The following is a 27,051-nucleotide window of genomic DNA, read 5'->3' on the forward strand; positions in this document are numbered from 1 at the left end:
CTCTCTTAACCGACGAACGTCTGTGGAGAAGAGGTTTGCTCCGTGATTGTCTCAATTTGCTCCGGCTTAGTCGCTTGCAGGGTTCTCGAGCCGTCCTTCACGACCGTCACCATGGAGATGTCGCCACTGCAGGTACGACTCGCGGAAGGGTCGCGTCGCGGGGCCTCAACGCGGTCCGGCATCCCTTCGGCTGCCTGTGAGAGAGGGAGGCGCCTGGGCAGTGGTCCGGCAGAGGCTGACTGGGAGCCGGTGTTCCGCGTCGATCCGGGTCCCCTGGGCTCGGCGTAATCGCGAAGAGGCTGAAACCCCTTTCTCGTGCTAACAGTGAAGTATTATCGGCTAACCTGGCTTCTAGGGTGTGCAGTTGTGTTTTTACTGTGCCTAGGAATTCACTTAGTCCTGGAGTAGATCGGTGGGATCATGGTCCGCGTGGGGCTTTAAGCGGCACAGACAGATGCTCTCTCCTCTTCTACCTGGGGCTGAAAATGGGATTGAACGCCCCTGACCTTGGAAGGGGCCGAGCCAGGCACAGGGTTCCCACCGTGCTGCCGGCAGCCCCGGGGTGCTCAAAATACATCCCTCCAGTGTTCAAAACGTTAACGTGCCCAAAGGATGGGACCCATAGCCTCGCAAACTGCTGCTGCTGCTGAATGAGAATCTATTATTTGCCTGGGACCTAGTAGGCACTCCGTAAATATGTGTGGAGTCGGTGAAAGAAGGGGGTGTATGCTATTGATGGCGTGTAACACGTAAAAATATTTCCATGTCAGACACACTTGGCAAAATAATATGTCAATTTAAACGGACGCCTGGGAACCTGGCTGCAGTAACTTAAACTGCCATGTTTGTACAAAACGATGTCAGCTCCACTGATAACTACTAAAAGGCTGTGATTTGTTATAGTGTGTGTAAGCAGATCGCTGTGATAGGTGTTTTGCTTATGGTTTCTGATACACCCGTGGCTCAAAATACCTTCTCTTCAATTTTTAAAAATTTGTCAGCCTGTAAGTGACAATATGCAAGTCAACAAAACAAAGAAAAATGAAGATGCTAAGAAAAGACTGTCTATTGAAAGAATCTATCAAAAGAAAACACAACTGGAACATATTCTGCTCCGCCCAGACACCTACATTGGCTCTGTGGAATCAGTGACCCAGGTAAAACCAAGCTAATTAAATGCAGTTACCAAGTAGTTAAAATGTGTGCTTTTCCAGGTTAATTTTCTGTACTTCATTTACTTGGAGTGTCACTGGAACTGACCTAATCTATCATGTATATTATCCTGCTAATCCAGAAGACTTTACAGTAATCATGATGGTAACATAGAATAAATATATGGTCAAAGTAACCATATTTCTTTGCCTTATTTCCAGCAAATGTGGGTTTACGATGAAGATATTGGCATTAACTGTAGGGAAGTCACTTTTGTTCCTGGTTTGTACAAAATCTTTGATGAGATTCTAGGTGAGTGTATTCTTTTTTTTTTTTAAACATCTTTATTAGAATATAATTGCTTAACAATGTTGTGTTAGTTCCTGCTGTATAACAAAGTGAATCAGCTATATGCAGGTGAGTATATTCTTTAATACAAAGGTCCACTGGTCAGATCCTTTCTAAGAAGTATCATTCCTAGCAAACCTTCTGTAGCCAGAAATCCTATCTTTTCAAACAACAGTTGGCAAAGGTGAGGCAATCTCCTGGAATCTAGGAAGTTGACTTCTTTCCTAGAAACAGGCCCATGAATAAAAATTGCTAAATGAACCTCATTAATGTTATTCCTGTGCTGCTTGCGATTTTTTTCTTTTTATGTCTTAGAGTTAAAGGATGTTTTTTCAAATACTTTAACTTTTTACTAATGTGTATTTTATCTTCTTTCAGTCAATGCTGCAGACAACAAACAAAGGGACCCAAAAATGTCTTGTATTAGAGTCACAGTTGACCCGTAAGTCTCTTGCTTAGTCTTTTGTTTTTTATAGCTCATTGTTACTGTTAGTTGCATTTACTTTGATTTATAGTAAAGTTGGCTTTTTAAAATTTTTTTATTTTTTTTTTAGGAGTTTATTAATTAATTTTTGCTGTGTTGGGTCTTCGTTTCTGTGCGAGGGCTTTCTCTAGTTGTGGCAAGGGGGGGCCACTCTTCGTCGCGGTGCACGGGCCTCTCACTGTCGCGGCCTCTCTTGTTGCGGAGCACAGGCTCCAGACACACAGGCTCGGTAGTTGTGGCTCACGGGCCTATTTGCTCTGTGGCATGTGGGATCTTCCCAGACCAGGGCTCGAACCCGTGTCCCCTGCATTAGCAGGCAGATTCTCAACCACCGCGCCACCAGGGAAATCCCCTGGCTTTTTTTTAAATGGGAGTTTGCAAAAGTGCAGAAAGGTAGAAGGCTAAAATGAACAATCTATGATACCTACAATCTAGATCCAACAGTTATCAACACTTTGCCATATTTGCTCCATCTATATTTTTTCTGAATCATTTCAAAATAAATTACAGACATTATGACACTTCATCCCTAAATATTTTAGTAAGCATCTCCACTAACTGCTCTAAGTATTCTGGAGTCTATAGGTGTTAACTTTTTCTCATGATGCTATTCAAATAGTAAACCAGCAGGTGGTGATAGAGAATAATTTGATCTAACATTTCTGCTTATAAATGTCCCCCTTTGTGGGTAGTCAGGGTGTTGCTTCCCCTTGTTATTAGCCTGATGAGTTATAACATAAACTATACTTTAGACTCTTTTTGGGAAACGTGTTAATGATGTACTCAAATGCTCCTAAGGACTCGATATCATAGTCTTTTAAAAATGTTAAGCTAGATTTAGTTAGTCTTTTTTGTAGATAATACTCAGTACTATTTGTAATAAGAACCATAGTTTGTTTCCGGTTATAACTAAAATATATTATCTTCTGAGAATTAAAATAACTAAGAGATAAGTAAGTCCAAATAAATTTTTAGCATTTTATTAGCGAGCAGGGAAGTTTACAATTAATAATGTCCTTTCATATTTGTTTTGCAATGTACTTTGTTGGGTGGGAAAGCTAAGGGTGCTGGGACAGTACAGATGATCCCCTTAAAAGTGATATAATAATATTGTTTCCAAATTTTGTCCTTTTCTTTCCATTGGGCATAAATCATTTCCCTTTGTTTATCCTAACATTTTAAAATTTCCTATTTTTTCAATATTATCAGTGTCTGCTCAGGTGTTGGAAAAGGATTGATTTTTTTTTTTCCTCCGGGCTCCTATTTCAGGAGTGTTAGGAACTGAGCATGCCGACGCTCAAAAGGTATATATGAAAAAGCATCATAAAGAAATTGAGACTTGTGAACTCATGTATTTTAGAGATAATAATATTTAAATATTAAAAAATACTAAGCACTACTTTAATATCTGTTTTATAAAAAATTTTTTCACTCTTCTTTTCTTAGGGAGAATAATTTAATTAGTATATGGAATAATGGAAAAGGTATTCCTGTTGTTGAACACAAAGTTGAGAAGATGTATGTCCCAGCTCTCATCTTTGGACAGCTCCTAACTTCTAGTAACTATGATGATGAAGAAAAGAAAGTAACGGGTAGAGTATTGAGGAAAATAAAAAACATATTTGTTGCTGAAAAAAAATACATCTTTTAAATGACTGTCTGTGGCATAAAGGTTAAAAGCATGGAAATAAATCTCTGTAATTGAATAACATTGCCAGTGATTAAGAAATAAAGCTGTTAATGAGATAAGAACAATTAAATAGTATTTTACATTTATTTGCCCAGGTGGTCGAAATGGCTATGGAGCCAAATTGTGTAACATATTCAGTACCAAATTTACTGTGGAAACAGCCAGTAGAGAATACAAGAAAATGTTCAAACAGGCAAGTAAATAGGTATCTTGTGCCTTGATTATAAATTGTACTATAGCAATTTATATTGGTATTAATGGTTTAACATAATTATAAGCTATTACATCATGGGAAATTATTCATAAACATATATTGGGGGAGTTGGGGGGTTTTTTGGTTTTTGTTTGTTTGGGAGGGTTTTTTAGGACTTGTAAATTTGCGTTATTTAGTTCTAGTTTGTGAGATTACTTGAATTTCTTCTCTCTCCTCTATTCTTTATTTCCATAGACATGGAGGGATAACATGGGGAGAGCTGGTGAGATGGAACTCAAGCCCTTTAGTGGAGAAGATTATACATGTATTACCTTCCACCCTGATTTGTCTAAGTTTAAAATGCAAAGCCTGGACAAAGATATTGTTGCACTGATGGTTAGAAGAGCATATGATATTGCTGGATCCACTAAAGATGTCAAGGTCTTTCTCAATGGAAATAAGCTTCCAGTAAGTACTTTCCTGGGTGTGGGCAATGAGGGCCTATTGTGATCATTGTCAAAGGCAATGCTGATTTTTTTTTTCCATCCCATATATTTTTCTTAACCACTTCTCAAATATGTTCCTGTAAAGAAAACATTATGCTACATTTTTTTAAATCAGTTAGCTCATTTTAAGTTCACTGAAGTCTTTCTCAAAGAATCTCCTAAATAAATCCTTTTGTGTCTTTTAATGACCATCCTCTTATGCCCATCAGTGAACACCATTTCATTAGTTTTGAAAAATCTTTACAATCTACTTTTTAATTTACTTTAAATAAATTTTTCATACTATTATTTTTAATTCCTGTTTAGATAAAAGGATTCCGTAGCTATGTAGATATGTATCTGAAGGATAAGGTAGATGAAACTGGCAATCCACTGAAAATTATCCATGAACAAGTAAACCCCAGGTGGGAAGTGTGTTTAACAATGAGTGAAAAAGGCTTTCAGCAAATCAGCTTTGTCAACAGCATTGCTACTTCCAAGGTAATTTTATTTTTGAATTATTAATCATGATTTACCTTTACATATAAGAATTATTGTTTAAATTTATAAAATGAACTTGAATATTTGGCTACCTTGGCATAAAGGAAGCTAAATTAGATTTTTTTTTTATGTTTTATTATTATAATTTTGCGGGTAATGAATTTACAGTTTGGTATTTTTCCTCATTAGGGTGGCAGACATGTTGATTATGTAGCTGATCAGATTGTGACTAAACTTGTTGATGTGGTGAAGAAAAAGAACAAGGGTGGTGTTGCAGTAAAAGCACATCAGGTATGATACTTTAACACAGTGTTCTTTTTCTAAAGTCAAGAAATAAGAGAAAGGCTATAAATAAAGCAAGGCATGAGTAAGGTTTTAGTGATTTATTATCAACTTTTACTGCAGGTAAAAAATCACATGTGGATTTTTGTGAATGCCTTGATTGAAAACCCAACCTTCGACTCCCAGACAAAAGAGAACATGACTTTACAAGTCAAGAGCTTTGGATCAACGTGCCAGTTGAGTGAAAAATTCATCAAAGCTGTGAGTACTTAGAGGAAAATAAAAAATAGAAGCACCTTCCTTTATTTTCCATTGCCCTTCTCACCCCTTTAGTTCTCAGCAGAAATAAAGCTTCCTCCCACGTCTTCTCACTCTGAAAAGGAAATAAAAAAACAACTCTTACCTCTTACCAGGTCTTACCAAGCCCTTAATTACCATCTATACACCATCTATATTTACCCATTACATGTCACCAGTTTAGATCACTTCTGAATTTAACCCATCTAACTGCTTACCAAGCATTGAATGCCTAAAGTTGCTCTCAGTGGACACATCCAAAACTGAATTAGTTATCTCCGTACTAACTGATCGCCATACAAGGAACTCCCCCACCCCCAGAAAACAAAACTATTTCCTGTTTTAGTCAAAGGCCCCAACTAACCACTAGGTTGCATAAATCTAAATCCAAATTCCTTAATTTGGCCTGCAAGACCCTGCCATTTCCAACCTCATCTCAGTACCACTTTTCCTACATTATCTAAGCTTCACTTCTACTGGCTTTAAATTACTCAAAAGCAGAGTACTCTTCCCCTCCTTAGAGCTTTTTCACATTTCAGGCAGAGGATTACTATGCCTGAAATGCTTTACACTTGGCTATTTTAAGTCTTTTTTTTTTTTTAATATTTATTTATGCATGCATGCATGCTGTGCCGGGTCTTAGTTGTGGCACGTGGGATCTTCATTGCAGTATGCGGGATCTTTAGTTGCAGCATGCGGAATCTTTAGTTGCAGCATGCGGACTTCTTAGGTGCGGCATGCAGACTCTAGATGCAGCATATATGCAGGATCTAGTTCCCTGACCAGGGATCGAACCCAAGGCCCCTGCATTGGGAGCACAGAGTCTTACCCAGTGGACCAAAGGGAAGTCCCCAACTACTTTAGGTCTTAAATGTCATTTCCTCAGGAAAGCTTTTACTTTCTACTTCTTTCCCTAAGTTTGTTCCCATATAACACTGGACATGCATTACTATATGTAACATGCTTTTCACTTATCTGTAACACCTGTCACACTTGTAATTTCTCATTTTATTTCTGTCTTCCTTGTAGTAAACTAAACTCCTTGAGGACAAGGACCATGTCTAATTTGTTTTAACCAATAGATCTCCACATGCAGCTCAGTGCCTGGCACAATATAAGTATGTAGTCAGTAAATATTTATTGAATGAATGAACCCAAAGGAAGCAGCTCCCTCAGTAGTGGTAACCTGAGGCAGGAAGATGTGCCACCCTCTAACCAGACATTACTTTTCTACCTCTTTTCATCTTTGAATTCTTTTTATTTTTGTGTGAGCTCATTTGTACTCCAGATTTCTGACAGAACTCTTCTTCCCTAACATGAATCCTCTCATTTTCAGGCAATTGGCTGTGGTATTGTAGAAAGCATACTAAACTGGGTGAAATTTAAGGCCCAAGTCCAGTTAAACAAGAAGTGTTCAGCTGTAAAACATAACAGAATCAAAGGAATTCCCAAACTTGATGATGCCAACGATGCAGGTACACATTTAATAATGTTTCCAAACTTTAAATATCGTAGTTCAGTTATTTGTTTTATTCATTAACAGCATACTGTGGGTATTTTTCCCTTGACACTTAATACTCAATGGAATATTTGTACTTTGTTAAAAATCAACCAGTTCCCTGTTATTGAACACTTGGGTCGTTTCAGTTTTTAGCTGTTAAAAGTAGTGTTGAGATGATTATTTTGGGGTATAAAACAAGAATGTTTATACAGTAATCTATTACCTAATGTAGAGGAGAAAAAAGTCTTCTCAACCTTCTTAGGTCCCTGGCTATCTCTGAAAATTAAACTGACAAAGACAGATTAACAGGAAAAAAGCATGTGAATTTATTTAATATGATTTTTTGTGACACCAGAAAATTGTAAGGAAATGCAGACCCAAAGAAATGGTTAAACCTAAGTGGTTTTATGCTAGCTTTGATGAATGGAAAGTTGTGGAAAGATATGATAGGATAATGATTATGAGCTAAGTATAGTAAACTTGGGGAAACTTAGCAAGGCCTTTTCATTCAGATTCTTCTTGGTGACCCTCAATCTTGGATTAGAATATTCCTTTCCACCAGGTATAAAGAGGGCATCTCCTCGTGAGGGTCTTACAACATGCTTCAGGGGCGAAGTTTAACGGGGAGGTCAGGAGATCTTTCTGCTTCTACCATTTTCTCAAAATTCCCTCAGCTTGAGATATTCAGTCTGCCAAGGTGCCATATTTTGGGGTAGCATGTCTTAAACCTCATCACCAACAAATATATTAAATGTAATATGATTATATGAATGTTTAGCAACAGTATAATTGTCATGAGAAATTAGTCTAAGAAACTTAAGACTTTATTAACTTACAAACTTAAGCTAAACTATGTATCTAATTACTTAGCTCCATTTGACTCCTCAGCCAACTTGTTATGAATTGTAAATTATTTGTGTTTTATCACATGTCTGAGTTAGTATATTTGAGGTTGAACTAAATGTGCTAATATTAATTTGTTTATTTTAGGAGGTCGAAACTCCACTGAGTGTACACTTATCCTGACAGAGGGAGACTCAGCTAAAACTTTGGCTGTTTCAGGCCTTGGTGTGGTTGGGAGAGACAAGTACGGGGTTTTCCCTCTTAGAGGAAAAATGCTTAATGTTCGAGAAGCTTCTCATAAACAGGTAGAATATACAAAAACTATCTTCAGAATCTAAATCTAATTTTATAATGCAGGACTTCATGCTTGTATTTCATTCCTTTATTGGGCATTTTGAAATACATCTTGGATATTTTTTTGTTATTTTAGGAAATTGGGTACACTGTAGCATATCTTAACAGATCTTTCTGCTTACGGACGTATAGGCTAGTAACTCAAAATACTGGAGTTCAAGAAAACCCAAGCAACATATACTGTTGTAATTCTTTGTTCTTTTAAAGTTTATAAACAAAATAGTACTTTTTTGGCTATACATCCATTTCAGATAATGGAAAATGCTGAAATTAACAATATAATCAAGATTGTGGGTCTTCAGTACAAGAAAAACTATGAAGATGAAGATTCATTGAAGACTCTGCGTTATGGGAAGATAATGATTATGACAGATCAGGTCAGATTTGTTATCAAATATTTTAAATTTTTTAATTTTATTTATTTATTTATTTTTGGCTGTGTTGGGTCTTCATTGCTGTGCACTGGCTTTCTCTAGTTGCAGCAAGCAGGGGCTACTTTTCGTTGCAGTGCACAGGCTTCTCATTGCGTTGGCTTCTCTTGTTGCGGAGCACGGGCTCTAGGCATGCGGGCTTCAGTAGTTGTGGCACACGGGCTCAGTAGTTGTGGTGCACGGGCTTAATTGCTCCGCGGCATGTGGGATCTTCCAGGACCAGGGTTCAAACCCGTGTCCCCTGCATTGGCAGGCGGATTCTTAACCACTGTACCACCAGGGAAGCCCGATAGCAAATATTTTAGATGGTTAACCTAAATTAAACACATCTTATTGTTGCATTGCTTTTCTGCCATGAAAGGAAATTACTTAACTGGAGCTTTGTTCATTATTTTTAATCCACATCTAATAAGATATATTATGTTTGTATTTTATGTATATTACATATATAAGTTAAGTGAGTCTGAATTTGAATAGCCTTTTTTTTAATCCCCATAGAAAATATTTTGAGAAATTACCAGTAAGTCGATCATAATCTTTTTAGTTTCTAAACAATTCTTTTGTGTTTTGGCTTTCCAAATATTTCTAGGACCAAGACGGTTCCCATATCAAAGGCTTGCTGATTAATTTTATCCATCATAACTGGCCCTCTCTTCTGCACCATCGTTTTCTGGAGGAATTTATCACTCCCATTGTAAAGGTATACTAATTTCTAAGATACCATAATGGATATTTTAAGGCCCTTCTCCTCAACCTTGGATACACATATAACCCCGGTGATGTATGATGGTATGCAGGGGACCCAGCAGTGTGGAAAGCCACAGCAATGTGTTTTTTACCTCAGGTGTCTAAAAACAAGCAAGAAGTGGCATTCTATAGCCTTCCTGAGTTTGAAGAATGGAAGAGTTCTACGCCAAATCATAAAAAATGGAAAGTCAAGTATTACAAAGGTTTGAAATGAAACTCACATAGAACTTCTCATTTTGTTATATACCATTGTACAATATTATATGGAGTGACTTGGTGTTCTTGGTTTTGTAGGTTTGGGCACCAGCACATCAAAAGAAGCTAAAGAGTACTTTGCAGATATGAAAAGACATCGTATCCAATTCAAATATTCAGGTCCTGAAGATGATGCTGCAATCAGCCTGGTGAGTTTGAGTGTATTTCATACATACCTTCTAGTTTTAGAAATCAGTGCTTCAACTATTCAATTGAAACATTTAAATTTTCATATAATAAAATGTTTTATAAAATAGATTGTTTTTAGTAAGCATATCCCAAAGAAAGGAGCCAGATATTTTAGAAACTGAGTTTTTGTTGTTTATTTGTTAACTTTTTATAGAAGAAATATTTTGGAACCTATTCATGCCAGTGACATCTTTTTCATCTTCTAATTTGTAGGCCTTTAGCAAAAAACAGATAGATGATCGAAAGGAATGGTTAACTCATTTCATGGAAGATAGAAGGCAACGAAAGTTACTTGGCCTTCCTGAGGTAAAAAAATGTTAAATGTATCTCACAAAATGTACTATTTATTACCTTTAGAGTTGACATTATAGCAAATTAAAGTTACTGAATAATAAGTACCTCAGTTAAAAAGTTAATGGATAACTATTTATAAATATCCTTACTCTTATTTAGACTGCTGCATAAATGTATTGGACCTGAAAGAAACTACAGTCAATGCACTTGTTTCCTGATTGTGCAGCAATTAAGTTCATTTTGTCTTTAAAACATATAAAATCCTTCATAATTCTTCGCTTTTGAGGGAGTTAGCAATTATCATAGAAGTGATAATGCTAACATGTGTCTTTGTTTTATTTTTGTATTAAGCATTGTTAAGACCAGTGATATTTTTTATTTTAAACTAGATCATGTAATACTCTCCTTGGTTCCTCAGGATTACTTATACGGGCAAACTACCACATATCTGACATATAATGACTTCATAAATAAGGAACTTATCCTGTTCTCAAATTCTGATAATGAGAGGTCTATCCCATCTATGGTGGATGGTGAGTTCTATTTTTATCATAAGATGGGAATCAATGCCCCGAAATGGTCCATTTGAGGATATTAATATTTGCACTTCTTTCATTTTAAAGGTTTGAAGCCAGGTCAGAGAAAGGTTTTGTTTACATGTTTCAAACGGAATGACAAGCGAGAGGTGAAGGTTGCCCAGTTAGCTGGGTCAGTAGCTGAGATGTCCTCTTATCATCATGGTGAGGTAAACACATAATCTATAATGTTTCCAGAAAGCATTATAGCAGAAATACCTGCAAAGTCGTTCTCCAAACAGTTGATGAAAGTATAAGCTATACATCCATAGTAGAGAACAATGTGGTGAAATATATCAAACTATAAAATTGCTTATTTTTTGACCTAACAAATCTGTTTATAAAAATAATGTTCCTGTAAGGATACTATAATAGATCAAAAGATATGCAAGGATCTGTGTTCAAAGAGATTTAGTGATGTTTGCTATAACTTTGTTATGCCAAAATTTAGACATGGAAAGTGTCCATCAATTGGAAAATTATTATAAATTATGACACATCTATGAATGGAATCAGTGATATAACTTAAGTAAATCTATATGTACTAACATTGAAGAATGTCCATGTTCTATTGTCAGGTGAGGGAAGAGAAAAAAGAGGCAGAATAATACTTGAAGGATATACTCCAAATCGTTAACTTTGGTTATCTCTGGGAATTGGAAAGGGCAACTTTCCAATTTTTCATATATGTCTAAATTGTTTGACTTTATATCAATACAAACATACACCTGTTCATTTTTTATTTTGTAATTGAAATTGCTTTTTTGCATTTATTATGTAAAACAGTTTTAAAGAATTAGATTGCCTATAAGTTTCTAGAACTTTAAAGGTAATGATTGTCTTGCTTGTTGCTTCAGTCAAAATATAGCAGGTACTCAATACGTGTTCACATAATAAACATTTGTTGAATGCTTAGCATGTACCAAGTATACAAAGATAAATCATACATGTTCTCTACCTTTAAGGTATAATCACAGTTTAACCAGAGGATTATATCACACACACACACACACACACACACACACCCCCGTATAGAATAGTGATACATGCTAGAATAGAAATGAGCAAAGTGTTTCACACAAAGGAGGAAGTATTTCATTCTGCTGAGGGTGACTAGAGGAGCTATACCTTCAAGGTTGAGTAGGACTTGATAGAAATTACTGGAAGGCAAGATCCCTGAACTTGGAGCCAGAATTCTTAGGTTTAGGGTACTACTCCTGCCATGTATTTATCTGGGAAAAGCCAGTAAATACCTACACTTCATAAAACCTTACAGGATTATAGTGAAACACACTCGTGATAACAAGCACGTTCTTGTCGAGAGACTACAGATTAGATTAATGAATCTTCCCCGCCCACAGATGTCACTAATGATGACCATTATCAACTTGGCTCAGAACTTTGTGGGTAGCAATAATCTGAACCTCTTGCAGCCCATTGGTCAGTTTGGTACCAGGCTGCATGGTGGCAAGGATTCTGCTAGTCCTCGATACATCTTCACAATGCTCAGGTGGGTATGCTTCCGATTTTTTTGTGAATTGCCATTTCCAATTTTGAAGTATTGTGAGATTTAGTTGACCAAAAATAGAAAAATCCAGTTAATCGGAAAATAGATTTTTGATGCAGATGCTTGGATTATTAATTGCTTAAAACTAGCTCTTTAAAGTTTAACTATGCTACTGTTTGCAATGAGTAGAAAGTCAAAATTCTATTTCAGTTTGATAGCTTAGCCTTTGTATCCCTTAGAAGTATTGTTTCCTTGCCAAACTATAAATGGTTTTACTCCCATTTCTTTTATTTTATTCTCTTTCTCCATATAGAGCTGTGGTTCTCAACCAGGGTAGATTTTACCCTTCAGGGGACATGTGGCAATGTCTGGAGACACTTTTGATTGTCATGACTAGGGAGCTATGCCACTGGCATCTAGTGAGCAGAGGCCAGGGATATTGCTAAACACTCTGTAATGCACAGGGCGGCACCCCCACGGCCAAGAACAAAGATGGCAGTAGTGCCAAGGTTGGGAAACCCTGTAGAGTTTGAGCCGGAGTAAAGAAGAACTTGATTCTTCTTAAATACCACAAGTTGAAATTTTACTTCCTTTACAAGTCTGTGGAAAGTACATTATGAGTGGTCAGTTTTCACCTGTCATCTTATTCAACTTTTCAACAGCATAGGGTACGGTAATCACTCCATCCTTGAAAGTCTTCTTTCATTATTTGTTCTCCAAGACACCAGACTGTTGGTTCTCCTCCCTATTAGTCTTCACTGGGTCATTCTCATCTTCCCAACCTCCAAATACTGGCCTGCCCTAGGGCTCCTTCATCAGACCTCTTTCCACTAACTATACTGCCTTCCCATCCATGGATGGTACCTCGTACATCCAGTCTCATAGCTCCAGCCCTACCCTCTAAATTTCATGTCCCCTCTCAACATTTACCACCTGGATGTCTAATAAGTATCTCAAACGTTAAATTCAAAACCATATCCTTAGTCCCTTTCTCAGTAAATGGAAAGCCATCCTTCTAATTCTCAGGCTCAAAATTTGGAGTTACCTTTGACTCCTTTTCTCCACACTTGCATCCCTGTGGGCCCCACATTGGAAAAATACTAAGCCACCCCATTCATTATATTCATACAGACTATTATAGTCTACCATTCTTCTTTCTTTTGACAGCCAATTGATTTTTTAAAATAGGTTACTGTGGTTCAGAACCTTCCAACTTCTTCATTCAGAGAAAAACTAAAGCCCTGTTTTAGCAAACCAGACCCTATATGATATGTGCTCCCACTCCCCATGTCTTTTGATTCCATCTCCTACTATCTCTGCTTCAAACACACCTGGCCTCTTTGCCTATAGTCAAACATGCCTTCAGGGCCTCTGACTTACTGGTCCCTCTGCTTGCAGTACTCTTTCTCTCAGTTTCTTCTCTGCTCAAATGTTATCCTATCAGAAAGTGCTTACCATTCCTTAGCATCCCCTCAATCAATCTTAGCTACTTTATTTTTCTATTTAGCATTTACCGTACCGCCTGACAAAATGCCTGTACTAGAATATCTCCCTATACTGAGCTCCTTAAAGACTGAGGCTTTATATCTGCAGTGCCTGGCATGTAGAAAGTACTCAATAAATAATATTGGTAAATGAATATTAGTCAGCAAGTAAAGCCAAAGTAATTTTCATGTATATATCTGAGATAACATATGTTCTTTCCGTGAAAGTTGTGTCAAAGCCAATATTTTTCTAAAATAACATTCTTTGTTTTCTTTAGCCCTTTGGCTCGGTTGTTATTTCCACCAAAAGATGATCACACGTTAAAGTTTTTATATGATGACAACCAGCGTGTTGAGCCTGAATGGTACATTCCTATTATACCCACTGTGCTGATAAATGGCGCTGAAGGAATTGGTACTGGGTGGTCCTGCAAAATCCCCAACTTTGATGTTCGTGAAGTTGTGAATAACATCAGACGTTTGATGGATGGAGAAGAACCTTTGCCAATGGTAACTATTCTGTGGTACTAGGAACCTTATTAGTTTTCCTCTGGTTTCAATTCAGCAGTTGATATGGTTAAAGAAGACACAAATAGAAAATTTATTTCATGCTTAATGTTAGATTTATTGTTTAATGCTGTTGGAATTTGTTTTAGTATCACATTTAGAAAATATTCTTTTTTAAAATACTAATTTAGCTTCCAAGTTACAAGAACTTCAAGGGTACTATTGAAGAGCTGGCTCCAAATCAATATGTGATTAGTGGTGAAATGTCTATTCTTAATTCTACAACCATTGAAATCTCAGAGCTTCCCATCAGAACATGGACCCAGGTAAGTAATTATGGGTTTCTCTTTTGATTTTTGTGATAGGGGAAACACCTTTTATACTGATGTTTGTTGAATATTCAGGAGCCTATGTTTGAGAAACTTACAAAAGGATTCTTTCTTTCTTTAGACATATAAAGAACAGGTTCTAGAACCCATGTTGAATGGCACTGAGAAGACACCCCCTCTGATAACAGATTACAGGGAATACCACACAGACACCACTGTGAAGTTTGTTGTGAAGATGACTGAAGAAAAACTGGCAGAGGCAGAGAGAGTTGGACTACACAAAGTCTTCAAACTCCAAACTAGTCTCACATGCAACTCTATGGTATGTCTTGTTTCATGAGAAATATGTATGTTTCCATTTATATTAAAGATTAATATCAATTTTTAAAGGATATCTTAGGCTACTTTTACAGTTTCAAAGGATAAAGTCATTTCTCTAAAACGATTAAAGTTTAGCCAATTTATCTGTTGTTGACTCCAATCTTGTTTTTCTTTTCTAGGTGCTTTTTGACCACGTAGGCTGTTTAAAGAAATATGACACAGTGTTGGATATTCTAAGAGACTTCTTTGAACTCAGGCTTAAATATTATGGATTAAGAAAAGAATGGCTTCTAGGAATGCTTGGCGCTGAATCTGCTAAACTGAATAATCAGGCTCGCTTTATCTTAGAGAAAATAGATGGCAAAATAATCATTGGTATGTTTTTGGAACAATAACTTCCTGTACTAAAATTACTATCGTACCTCACTTCCTTTAAACATTTTTGGTGAGAGGGATGATGGAGAGGGCGGGCAAAATCCGTTTATTTCCACTGGTTACACGTACAAGTATTTCTTTCAAATACCTAAATTAGCATTTATAGTTTAAAAGAGATAGCTTTTCCTAGATTGAGCATCATGAGAAATCAAGATTTAGTTAACATTTAGACAGGAAGAGAACAGAGAGCTAGAAGAGGTCCCAGTGTAAACTGATTGATAAAGAGCAGAGATAAGTCTGATAGAAAAACAAAAAAAGGAAGGAGGATTTTAAATGGCTTATATTATAAGTAAATGGTATACTCAAGACTGAAAGTTATGTCTAAGGGAATTTTTTTAAGACATTCTAGAAGCAACTAAATCAGAGTTTAAGTAACCAGGAAGAAAACAGTTTTGACTAAAGCTGGAGGGTTGAAAGAAATGGCTCAGCTCTGGCCAGAGTAAACTAGAAAAGCCAGGTAACTATGGGTTGTAGTAGCAAGTCCCAAAACATGACAACACAAGTTACCAGTGATCACAGGATCATTTTCTGATGGTACATGAAAATGTTTAACTTAGTAGTTACATGTTCATTTTCATGGATATTTTAAAATACAATAATGATGGCATATCAGTCCCCTAATTTCACAGATGATATTGCTTAAGACAAAGCTAAAATAAGTAATATTGGATATGACTCAAGGAAAAATAAAAAGTAAAGAGTATTTAGTTGACTGGAATTTAGGAAATACTAGTGACTATCCAGTCTTCTTGAGGAGTAAATATAGAGGGCCTAAAAGTGTGACCTATATCAAGTTAATTGATGAAAGGTGGTACTCAAAACCTCACTCTATTATAGCTAGTAACTCTCAGTGTCCCTCAAAGTCTAACAAATTGACTGCAGTAAACTTTGGGAGAGGGGTGCTATAGAAAAAAGGGAACAAATGCATAATAGGGGACTATAATCAAGAGAAATCAATGTCTGAATGGGTGGCACTAAAAACTTGCCCACTCGGGTGTTGAAATTAAAAGACCAGGGAGGAGACTCCCCTGGTTGCGCAGTGGTTAAGAATCCTCCTGCCGGGCTTCCCTGGTGGCGCAGTGGTTGAGAGTCCGCCTGCCGATGCAGGGGACACGGGTTCGTGCCCCGGTCCTGGTAGATCCCACATGCCACCGAGCGGCTGGGCCCGTGAGCCATGGCCGCTGAGCCTGCGCGTCCAGAGCCTGTGCTCCGCAACGGGAGAGGCTCCTCCTGCCAATGCAGGGGACGTGGTTTCAAGCCCTGGTCCGGGAAGATCCCACATGCCACGGAGCAACTAAGCCCGTGTGCCACAACTACTGAGCCTGCGTGCCACAACTACTGAAGCCCGCGTGCCTAGAGCCTGTGCTCCGCAACAAGAGAAGCCACCGCAATGAGAAGCCTGCGCACCGCAACGAAGAGTAGCCCTGGCTCGCCGCAACTAGAGAAAGCCCGTGCTCAGCAACAAAGACCCAACACAGCCAAAAATAAATAATAAATAAATAAATTTTAAAAATAAATAAATAGAAGACCAGGGAATATAATTGAGGTCAATATTTATCAGAAATAAAGGTTTTGATTGTCTTGTTATTCAAGTTATGGTTAAGTCACTACCTCATATATGATTTGACTGCCCCCTTGTGGTAATTTACATTTGTCAGTGGTTTAGGAGCAGACTTGACTATCCACCAGGATGTACAAATTTATGGAAGAAGACAGTTTAATCTCCAGTTTTAATCTTTTCACTTAATATGGTAAAACCTTATCCCTTTCCTAAAATATTGCTCAAAACTACTATCTCTGTTCACATTTGTTTAAACAGAAAACAAGCCTAAGAAAGAATTAATTAAAGTTCTGATTCAAAGAGGTTATGATTCGGATCCTGTGAAGGCTTGGAAAGAAGCCCAGCAAAAGGTAATTTCTTGGTTAGCATTTTCTGTATTATTAAAGACTACGTATAGTCTAATGTCTATGTTTCGCATTTCCTACTAAAGCTACATTTTAATTTCTCCTTTAGGTTCCAGATGAAGAAGAAAATGAAGAGAGTGACAATGAAAAGGAAACTGAAAAGAGTGACTCTGTAACAGATTCTGGACCAACCTTCAACTACCTTCTTGATATGCCTCTTTGGTATCTAACCAAGGAAAAGAAAGATGAACTGTGCAAACTAAGAAATGAAAAAGTGAGTTGTTGATGGATAGTACATGTTGCTTGGTTGTATTCCAATGGTGAAAGTAAATTGTGTGCTTTGGGAAAATGCTGTTTATGCACATAAATTAACTTAATTTTCTGACTGTCTTATGAAGGAGCAAGAGCTAGAAACATTAAAGAGAAAGAGTCCATCAGATTTGTGGAAAGAAGACTTGGCTGCTTTTATTGAAGAGCTGGAGGTATGTAGTTTATAATGCCTGTGTTAGAATTTTTATTAATGAAATAATGTATTCTAGCAATATACCTCTTTGTCAAGAAATTTCACAATTGGCAATAGAAAGAATATAGGAGGCATGGAGATACATTCCAAGATAACACATAAAATAACAGATTGTTAGAAACTAGTTAGAATAAAGTAAATGGTGCCAAGAAACATACTACCTAAAAGTTTTTGGACAAAGAGGGGAAAGGGCAGGAGTTGATTTTTCACCTATTGGGACTGAGAAGATAAAGAGAATTCAAACGCGGAAGAAAACCAGCCCAGTCCCTCAAGTAAACCTGAAAGGACAAAAACAGTTTCCTTCAGGGCTAGCTAATCAGTAGTTTCAGGAGATCCTCTGTTACCAAAATTGCTAATGTGGTTTGTTCTCCAGTATTATCTTAACATAAGAAAAAGTATTTCATAAATTAAGATAAAAGGCCTAACATGTAGATTTATATTATTGTACTTCAGTTTGGATGTCCAGCTTGTAATCGGTTGATTGGATAAATGTACATTACTGGAATCATGTCCTTTCTTATTTCTTAATTGAGTTTACAAAGTGTGCCTTAATGTTGGTGGTATACTTGATAGAACAGCTTATCACAAATTTATGTTAAGATGTAACAAATTGAAATCAGTTTAACCGTTGCCTTTTATTCTGTCCCTATAAAGTGGCATCGATGCTGTAATGTCTTTGTTAGCTTATAAACTTGCTTTCTTTTTTTTTTTTTCTTACATCTTTATTGGAGTATAATTGGTTTGCAATGATGTGTTAGTTTCTGCTTTATAACAAAGTGAATCAGTTATACATATGTTCCCATATCTCTTCCCTAAACTTGCTTTCTTATATCAACCTTTTGTAGGCTGTTGAAGCAAAGGAGAAACAAGATGAACAAATAGGACTTCCTGGGAAAGGTGGGAAAGCAAAGGGGAAAAAAACACAAAGGGCAGAAGTTTTGCCTTCTCCATGTGGAAAAAGAGTCATCCCCCAAGTGACCATAGAGATGAAAGCAGAGGCAGAAAAGAAAATTAAAAGAAAAATTAAGGTAATACTCTTGAAAGCATTATACATAAAACACTTTAAATATTTTCCCACTTAAAATTGAACTAATCATAAAACTTCTAATACCATACTCAGGAATTTATCAACTAATCATAACTTTCCTTTCTTATGAGCCTGATTTTTTTAATGTTTAAGTATCTTGAAAAAGTCATACCCATACCCTTCTTTATTCAGAGCTCTTAGCCAAAATACAAAGGAAAAAAAATCACTCTTTGACAGATATATATTTGTATATTTGACCTTATATTATTCCAAATAATAAACGGGCAGAACTTAACCATTTTTGTCTTGCTATCTTTTAGAATGAAAATACTGAAGGAAGCCCTCGAGAGGATGGAATGGAAATAGAAGGCCTAAAACAGAGATTAGAAAAGAAACAGAAAAGAGAACCAGGTATTAAAACATTTTAAGGAAAATTAGTTGAGACTAAATTATGTTTGTTCCCTAGTACGTTCCATATAGATGTTCAAAAGTTCTTATTGAGGTACATGAAGAAGGGCTATATCTGAAGTATACTTGAACTTCCCTAACATTGTCCTTGGGATTTGATTTATTTTAGAAGAGATCATTTTGTAATGAAATACTTTGTTGGGATCTAAAGAAAGTGTTCAGTTTATTAGATTTCACTTTCTAGCCAGTTATGAGGTTTTAATATATGTAATATATTCATATGTAAAGCTTCTTGAGGACAGTCACCATATCTTAGTCATGTTGTTTTATCCCTAGAGTTCAACACTATGCCTGGGATATACTTAACACTCACTCAGTAAATTAAATAGAAGTAAAAATTCTGTTAACCATTTGATTATGCCTTTACTGAATATCTGCTTTTTTCTAACTTCTTCATTGAGATATTCACATACCAAATTCACTCATTTAAAGTGTACCATTCAGTGGTTTTAGTATACTCAGTTTTAGAACAGTTTCTTGTCCTGGAAAGAAACACTGTACCCAATTACTGGTCACCCCCCATTTTCTCCCAACTCCCCCTCCCTCTAGGCAACCACCAATTTACTTTCTGTGTCTAGATTGCCTATTCTGGACATTTCATATGAATGGAATCATATAATACGTTCTTCTGTGGCTGGCTTCTTCACTTAGCATGTTTTCAAGGATCATTCATGTAGTAACATGTATCAATACTTCATTCTATTTTGTTGCCAAATAGTTTTTCATTGTATGAATATACCACATTATATTTATTTGTTCACCAGCTGCTAGATATTTGAATTGTTTCCACTTTGGGGCTTTTATATTTCTTTGGCGAAATGTCTATTCAGATCCTTTGCCCATTTTTTAATTGGGTTATTTATCTTTTTATTGTTGAGTTAGTTGTAAGAGTTCTTTATATTCCAGATGCCAGACCTTTATCAGATATATGATTCTCAAATATTTTCTGCCAGCCTGTGGATTATCTTTTCATTTTCTTCATGGTGTCCTTTGAAGCACAAGTTTTTAATTTTGATGAAGTCTAATTTATCTTTTTTTTTTTCTTTTGTTGCTCATGTTTTTGGTGTCATATCTAATCTTTTGCCAAATCCAAGGTCATTAAGATTTACCCCTAGGGTATTCCCTGGCAGTCTAGTGGTTAGGACTCCATGCTTTCATTGCTATGGGCCCGAGTTCAGTCCCTAGTTGGGGAACTAAGATCCCACAAGCTGTGCGGCATGGTGAAAAAGAAGAAAAGATTTACCCCTTATTTTCTTCTAAGAGTTTTTAGTTTTAGCTCTTACATTTAGGTAATTTTGAATTAAGTTGTATATGGCATAAGGAAGGGGTCAACTTCATTCTTTTGCATGTGGATACCCAGTTGACCCAGCCCCATATATTGAAAAACCTTCTTCCCTGTTGAATTGTCTTTACCATTGCCAAAAATCTATTGACCATAAATATTAAGGTTTATTTATGGATTCTTAACTATTCCATTGATTGATGTATATGTCTATCCTTGAGTATCTACTTTTGATAGATAACGTTCAGTTCTGTGGGGAATACAAAGATGAATAAAACAAATGGAAACATCTTAGTATTAAAAAGAAGTAATAAAAGTATGTTGTGTGTGCTGTGTTGTGGAAAGTTATATATTGGCCTTATAATACAGCACATATTTAACTTTAAACCTACCTAGCAATCGATTAGCATATAAAAGCAGTGAATCAGATAAGTATTTTGAACATTCACGTTTCCCATCACTATCTCAAATCTTGTGAGGACACAAGAAGTGGGGAAGCATGGCACTTACCCTCAAGAGGTTTATCAGGAAAGAAAGGTAAAGCAGTACATACTAGCCATTGTAGGGATAGAGAAAGGTGAGATCAGTGTGGGTACATGTAGATTGCAGAGGCTTTGTGAAGGAGGTAAAACTTGGTTTAGAGTCTTAAAGATTGGGTAAGATTTAGGTATCCTAGACTGGGAGAAGGCAAATGGACATATAATATGCATGGGACGATGAGAAGGCCCCTTAACAGAGTGGAAAATAGTAGAAAATAGTTAAACCAGATTATGGAGAGTTAGAAAACCAGGTTGTTGGAGGAGGGTGGATAAGATTAGATTCAACTAGGAGATATGAAATAGGTAGGTGTTTGAAGGAAGAATATGAAGAAAGGACTAAGTCAGATCAATAAGGAGTCTGTCCTTATCTTTGGGCCTAGATGAGGGAAATAAATAGCAAAGGATTGGTATGAGAGACATTTGAGGAAAAGAATTAACAAGACTTAGTGACTTTAAACCTCCTTAACTCAGCCATTAAATGCTCCTCGAGGTTCGGGCCCAGCCATTCTGTTCCCTTTGAGCCATTCCCCTCGCCTTGACTTCAGCAGTAACCTTCTGTTGATCTTGCATCTGTTCTTGTGCCTTTCCCATCTCCACACTACAGTCTGAGAGAACTCTAAAATGCAAATCTGGTCATATTTGTTCCCTGTTTAAAACAAAATCCTTAACAAGACCAGCCACTCTCTTGGGACTTCCCCGGTGGTCCAGTAGTTAGACTCCGCCTTCCAATGCAGGCGGCGGCGCAGGTTCGATCCCCGGTTGGTCAGGGAACTAAGGTCCCACATGCCGCGGGGTGCAGCCAAAGATTTTTTTAAAAAGACCAGCCACTCTCCCTCTGACTTCTGTTTTCCAGCCATAATGGATTTCTTTCAGTTTCCTAAGTGCACTATGTTTTCTCACAGGGCTTTGTACATGTTATTTCCTAAACTGGAATGTTTTGTCACCCAGCTCCCTTCAGCTGGTTAACTTAAGCATCTCTTTCTTGGAAAACCCTCTTATTTATATACATATGCATACATACTACATGCCCTATGTAAACATATATACCATGTGGGATTAGATAACCAAACTATAAGCACCACAGAAAGGGGGACTATGTCCTTTACTGTTCACCATTCTATTCCCAGTACTAGCACAGAGTTCAATAAATATTTGAAGGATGGATGGATGATAGATGGAGAAAAGTGAGTCAAAGAATATGTAAACATGGTTAATTCCTATCTCCCTTCCAGGTACCAAGACAAAGAAACAAACTACATTGCCATTTAAACCAGTCAAGAAAGCCAAAAAGAGAAACCCCTGGTCTGATTCGGAATCAGATATAGGCAGTAACGAAAGTAATTTTGATGTCCCTCCCCGAGAAAAAGAGCCACGGAGAGCAGCAAGTAAGGAAGAGTGAAGATTTGAATGGGCAATCTATTTCAAGGCACATAATCCCAGAAATTGTTATATCTTAGAGCAGTAATTACATTTTTGAGAAACTAAAACATCTTTTAGAAGATTAAACTGAAGCTTATATCTTCAGGAAATGTTATATTAATCTGTGGATTAAATATTTCTCCTATTATCCTCTTTGATTCTTTGTATATGTATATTTTTAACAGCAAAAACCAAATTCACAATGGATTTGGATTCAGATGAAGATTTCTCAGATTTTGATGAAAACACTCAAGATGAAGATTGTGTCCCATCAGATGCTAGTCCACCTGGGACCACAACCTCCCCAAAGTAAGCATCCTCTCTAAGAGGGATTTTATCATGATTGTTTTTAATAGCTGATGATATATTCTTTGTTGTTTGACACATTTAGAATTGGTCATCAGGATTTTTTTATTATTATTATTCTAGACATACTAACAAAGAACTGAAGCCACAGAAAAGTGCCACATCAGGTATGTTAAGTAAAAATACTGAGATGTCTGCTTTACTGGAGCACTCAGGTCCACCCGGCTTCTAACCTGGCCTACATTATCCAAGTCCTGTCTTTGAAAATAAATGTGGGTTCTTGTTAGCATTACATTGATATTGTTCATTAGGTTTAGTTTTGCACATAAATAGGTTCTACATTTAAACTAAATGTACTAAAAGTAATCATTTGCTTGCCAGGTACTATGCTAGGTGCTAGAGATACAAAAACTTAACTGTTTGCTCATGAAGAACTCAGTAATTAGAACAGAGTTATAAAAGTGTGTTTGAAATATTCCAGGAAAGTCACAGACTTTGTGTTTAAATAGAAATTCAGAGCAGGGACAAAAGCAGTAAACAGATTTTCATGTATTGCTCATATGTATTATTTTCCTTTCCATTTGAAGTAACGGACCTTAACGCTGATGATGCCAAGGATAGTGTACCACCTCCTCCAAGCTCTCCTGCTACTGATTTCCCAGCTGTAACTAAAACCATAAACCCTGTTCCTAAAAAGAATGTGACAGTGAAGAAGACGGCAGCAAAAAGTGAGCCTCAGTCTTTGAGATGGGTTAATATTGGGATTAACTACTGGCTGCCACAAGTCAGCTTCAATTTTTATTCCCCAAATTTACTATAGATATTGAAATCAAGCCTTTACCAAATGAAAACAAATCTTTAGATCTTCATAATCAAAACTGCTAGTCAAAAGGTTTAAAAATAGCATGTTTCTCAAAATGCCAGGTGTTAGTTAGCTCATTTCTATGACAGGGATGGGAGTTAGAAACAGTTGCAAATGTTTAACATGAAGCATATACCTACAGAAAAATCATATGCTTAAGAATACTTTGATTCTCTAATGCATTTCATCTCTGTTAGGTTGTCTTTTCCTATGTTGAATATAAGCAGTCAACAGGTTGCTAAAGAAGGTTCACTGTGGGAACAATTCAGCTAAGAGTGCCCCTGACAAATTCCTGTGTTCACTTGCAGGTCAGTCTTCCACCTCTACTACAGGGGCCAAAAAAAGGGCTGCACCAAAAGGAACCAAAAAGGATCCAGACTTGGATTCTGATGTCTCTAAAAAGCCTAATCCCCCCAAAACCAAGAGTCACCGCAAAAGGAAGCCGTCCACTTCTGATGATTCTGACTCTAATTTTGAGAAAATGATTTCTAAAGCAGTCACAAGCAAGGTATTTATCCTAGTCAGTCCTTTTGCTGTAGGTATTTTGAAGCACATAACCAAGCTTTGCTCCTAATAATTTGGCACATTTTTAAGGAAATAAATTTAAATCCCATAGTCCGTTAGCCTTTTACTCTATGTAGTTTAGTTGTAAAAAAGTTAAATATGCCACTAATTAGTCAATGAGAGAGTTGCCTTCGGTCTATTTCTTTCCTTCTTTCTATTTTTTTTAATTTATTTATTTATTTTTGGCTGCGTTGGGTCTTCATTGCTGCACGTGGGCTTTCTCTAGTTTCCGCGAGCAGGGTCTACTCTTCGTTGTAGTACGCGGGCTTCTCACTGTGGTTCTCTTTTGGAGCACGGGCTCTAGGCACACAGGCTTCAGTAATTGTGGCACGCGGGCTCTAGAGCATAGGCTCAGTAGTTGCGGTGCACAGGCTTTGTTGCTCTGAGGCATGTGGGATCTTCCTGGACCAGGGCTCGAACCTGTGTCCCCTGCATTGGCAGGCGGATTCCCTGTGCCACCAGGGAAGTCCCAATTTCTCACTACTCATTAGAAGGTGGAAAACTCCTTGAGTTGTAGTCTGTTGATATATTTTTTGCATCAAAATTCTGCTGTCAGGTTGACATTGTACAAACTACTTGGGCTTTTCTCTTTTAGAAACCCAAGGAGGACAGCGATGACTTCCATCTGGACTTGGACTCAGCTGTGGCTTCTCGGGCAAAATCAGGACGGACAAAGAAACCTATAAAGTACCTTGAAGAATCAGATGAAGATGATCTGTTTTAAAATGTGAGGTGATTATTTTAAGTAATTGTCTTATTGAGCTCAAGACTGGTTTTAAATTTGTGAATCTCAGTTTCTTCCCCTCTGAATTTAGTTTGGGGAAGGTAGTTTTAATTCAGAACCATCAAAGTGAAGTAGAGCCCAAGTGTCCCTTATCTTTATATAACACTGTCTAAGTAGTGACCATCTCATGGGATTGTTTTTTTCTCTGCTTTGTATATGTATTGAGTCTGTTTTCTTTTGCCTTTTAAGTCTGATTTTAGGTTCTTCTGGGCTCTGGAGGCAGTTGTGTGGTCACTTCAGCATAATGTAGCTTGACCACTCATTAAGCTAAAATTGGAGCACTTTGACATAAAAGTTTCTACTCTGCCTACTTCCTGTAAATATGAGATACAGCGTGATGAATTTCTCTCTTTTATCTTAGTTTCACAGATAATTTTCCGTCAGATAGAACTTTATGTAGTTCCAGTACCAAATACTTCTCGCTCAGCCTTTTATGTGCTGAATTTTTAAGCAGTGAAAAATTGTTCATATTCTTCATATCTTTTTGAAGAAGCTGAAGAAAAACACCATGGCTGTGTCTATATAACCTCAACACAGTCAACTGGATGAAGAAAATTAGACCCTAAGTTGAGATTATCTCAACTCTTGACTTGTCCCCTCTGGCTGCCTGTGAGTCTGAATCTCCCAGGGAACAAATTTCTAGGAGGCACTAGATTGCAGAAGAGTCAGGGACGGCATTCCCTCAAAGATCTTATATATTATATTGATGCCATACTCAGCAGCGAGCTGTTACATCCAGTTTGAGGAAATCTCCATAATTTTCAACTTGTAAACTTTTTAAGACCTTCCTGCATTCGTTATATGTGTGTGAGTTGAGTGGTGTTATCAATGTTTTTCGTAAATATTTACTATGTTTTTTCTATTTAGCTTAATTCCAACAATTTTGTGCTTCAATAAAATGTTGTAGATATTGCAACCCATGATTGTTGCCCATTTTTCCCCCTGCACCACACTCTTTTCCTTAGTCTAAAATATATCCTACTTCACTATTCACCGTAAAATGGTTTTGAGAACTATTCTGATCATTTTCTGATGTGCCTGCTCCTGGCCATAGTGGTAGTTCTGAGAGAGAGGCACCATGACCTAACTGGGGCCAACCAGGTTTATTCCTGAGATTCTTAAACGTGGGTGCTAAATTCACCTCTTCCACACTCAAAAGGCATTGGTCCTACATCAATAAATAACTTTAAATATAAGCTTATTTTTTTTAATGATTCCCTACTTTAACAATATTTTGATAAACTAGTCAACTGCTTGATGATATCAATAAGTTATATTGGGGCAACTGGCTAATCATTTAGGGGAAAAAAATTTAGAAAACTCTAACCCCTTCCTCCCATCTTACCAGAAAGTTAAGTTCAAATAGACTTTTTTTTTTTTTTTGGTGACACCATGTGGCACGTGGGATCTTATTTCCCCGACCAGGGATAGAACCCATGCCCCCTGCATTGGGAGCATTGGAGTCTTACTCACTCTGCCAGGGAAGTCCCTCAAATAGACTGAATATCAAAAACAAAACTAAAGAAGTACTAGAAGAAAAGTAGTCTTGAGTTACAGAGGGATAGCCTAAACATATCCCCAAGGGTGGTGTTGACAAAGATATGGAAAATGAGCCCTTTCACTAGAACCTGGACGAAAAGGTCAAACTCTTTGTCCCGGCAATTCTCACTTTAAGAAATTTAGTTCAGGAGAATTGGACATGTGCAAAAAGCTATGTAAATACACACAAATGCAAGTTCAAGTAACAAAAGATATCAGTATCCTGGTTACAACATAATTTTACAAAATGCTACCATTGGGGGAAAGTAGGCAAAGTGTACAAGGGATCTCTGTATTATTTCTCACAACTACATGTAAATCTGTAATTATTGCAAAAAAAAGCCACATACAAATATGCCTATTAAAGTTTCTGTAATAGGGCTTCCGTGGTGGCACAGTGGTTAAGAGCCCCCGTGCCGATGCAGGGGACGCGGGTTCGTGCCCCGGTCCGGGAGGATCCCACATGCTGTGGAGAGGCTGGGCCCGTGAGCCATGGCCGCTGAGCCTGCGCGTCCGGAGCCTGTGCTCTGCAACGGGAGAGGCAACAACAGTGAGAGGCTCGTGTACCGCAAAAAAAAAAAGTTTCTGTAATAATAAAATTGAAAGTAAACTAAATGTCCAACAAGAGA

The 27,051-nt window shown here is 37.2% G+C and overlaps 1 protein-coding gene across 1 annotated transcript; it reads left to right on the forward strand.

The window, feature by feature from the left end:
• TOP2A (DNA topoisomerase II alpha) lies at nucleotides 1–25,791 on the forward strand. The gene is made up of 35 exons (XM_024745565.1): nucleotides 1–132; nucleotides 1,002–1,157; nucleotides 1,374–1,464; nucleotides 1,879–1,942; nucleotides 3,431–3,576; nucleotides 3,770–3,867; nucleotides 4,123–4,335; nucleotides 4,680–4,853; nucleotides 5,043–5,144; nucleotides 5,259–5,396; nucleotides 6,769–6,907; nucleotides 7,924–8,081; nucleotides 8,382–8,507; nucleotides 9,151–9,261; nucleotides 9,406–9,511; nucleotides 9,603–9,712; nucleotides 9,966–10,058; nucleotides 10,465–10,579; nucleotides 10,670–10,791; nucleotides 11,983–12,131; nucleotides 13,891–14,122; nucleotides 14,311–14,445; nucleotides 14,570–14,770; nucleotides 14,949–15,144; nucleotides 17,024–17,115; nucleotides 17,219–17,383; nucleotides 17,508–17,591; nucleotides 18,478–18,660; nucleotides 18,980–19,070; nucleotides 22,181–22,333; nucleotides 22,553–22,676; nucleotides 22,797–22,840; nucleotides 23,261–23,401; nucleotides 23,844–24,043; nucleotides 24,695–25,791. Exons 1-35 carry the CDS (start codon nucleotides 112–114, stop codon nucleotides 24,821–24,823), a joined length of 4,602 nt encoding a protein of 1,533 aa, XP_024601333.1. The 5' UTR covers nucleotides 1–111; the 3' UTR covers nucleotides 24,824–25,791.
• Nucleotides 25,792–27,051: the final 1,260 nt, after the last annotated feature.

This window comes from Neophocaena asiaeorientalis, unplaced genomic scaffold, assembly GCF_003031525.2.
Source record: "Neophocaena asiaeorientalis asiaeorientalis breed wild unplaced genomic scaffold, Neophocaena_asiaeorientalis_V1.1 scaffold1, whole genome shotgun sequence".
Taxonomy (NCBI): domain Eukaryota; kingdom Metazoa; phylum Chordata; class Mammalia; order Artiodactyla; family Phocoenidae; genus Neophocaena; species Neophocaena asiaeorientalis.

Excerpts from the sequence above, each read along its gene's own strand:
- TOP2A (XM_024745565.1), top strand. The coding sequence starts at position 112 with ATGGAGATGTCGCCACTGCAG. Across the intron at positions 3,577-3,769 it reads TGAAGAAAAGAAAGTAACGG|GTGGTCGAAATGGCTATGGA; the intron begins GTAGAGTATTGA and ends TTATTTGCCCAG. Across the intron at positions 14,123-14,310 it reads GAGAAGAACCTTTGCCAATG|CTTCCAAGTTACAAGAACTT; the intron begins GTAACTATTCTG and ends ATACTAATTTAG.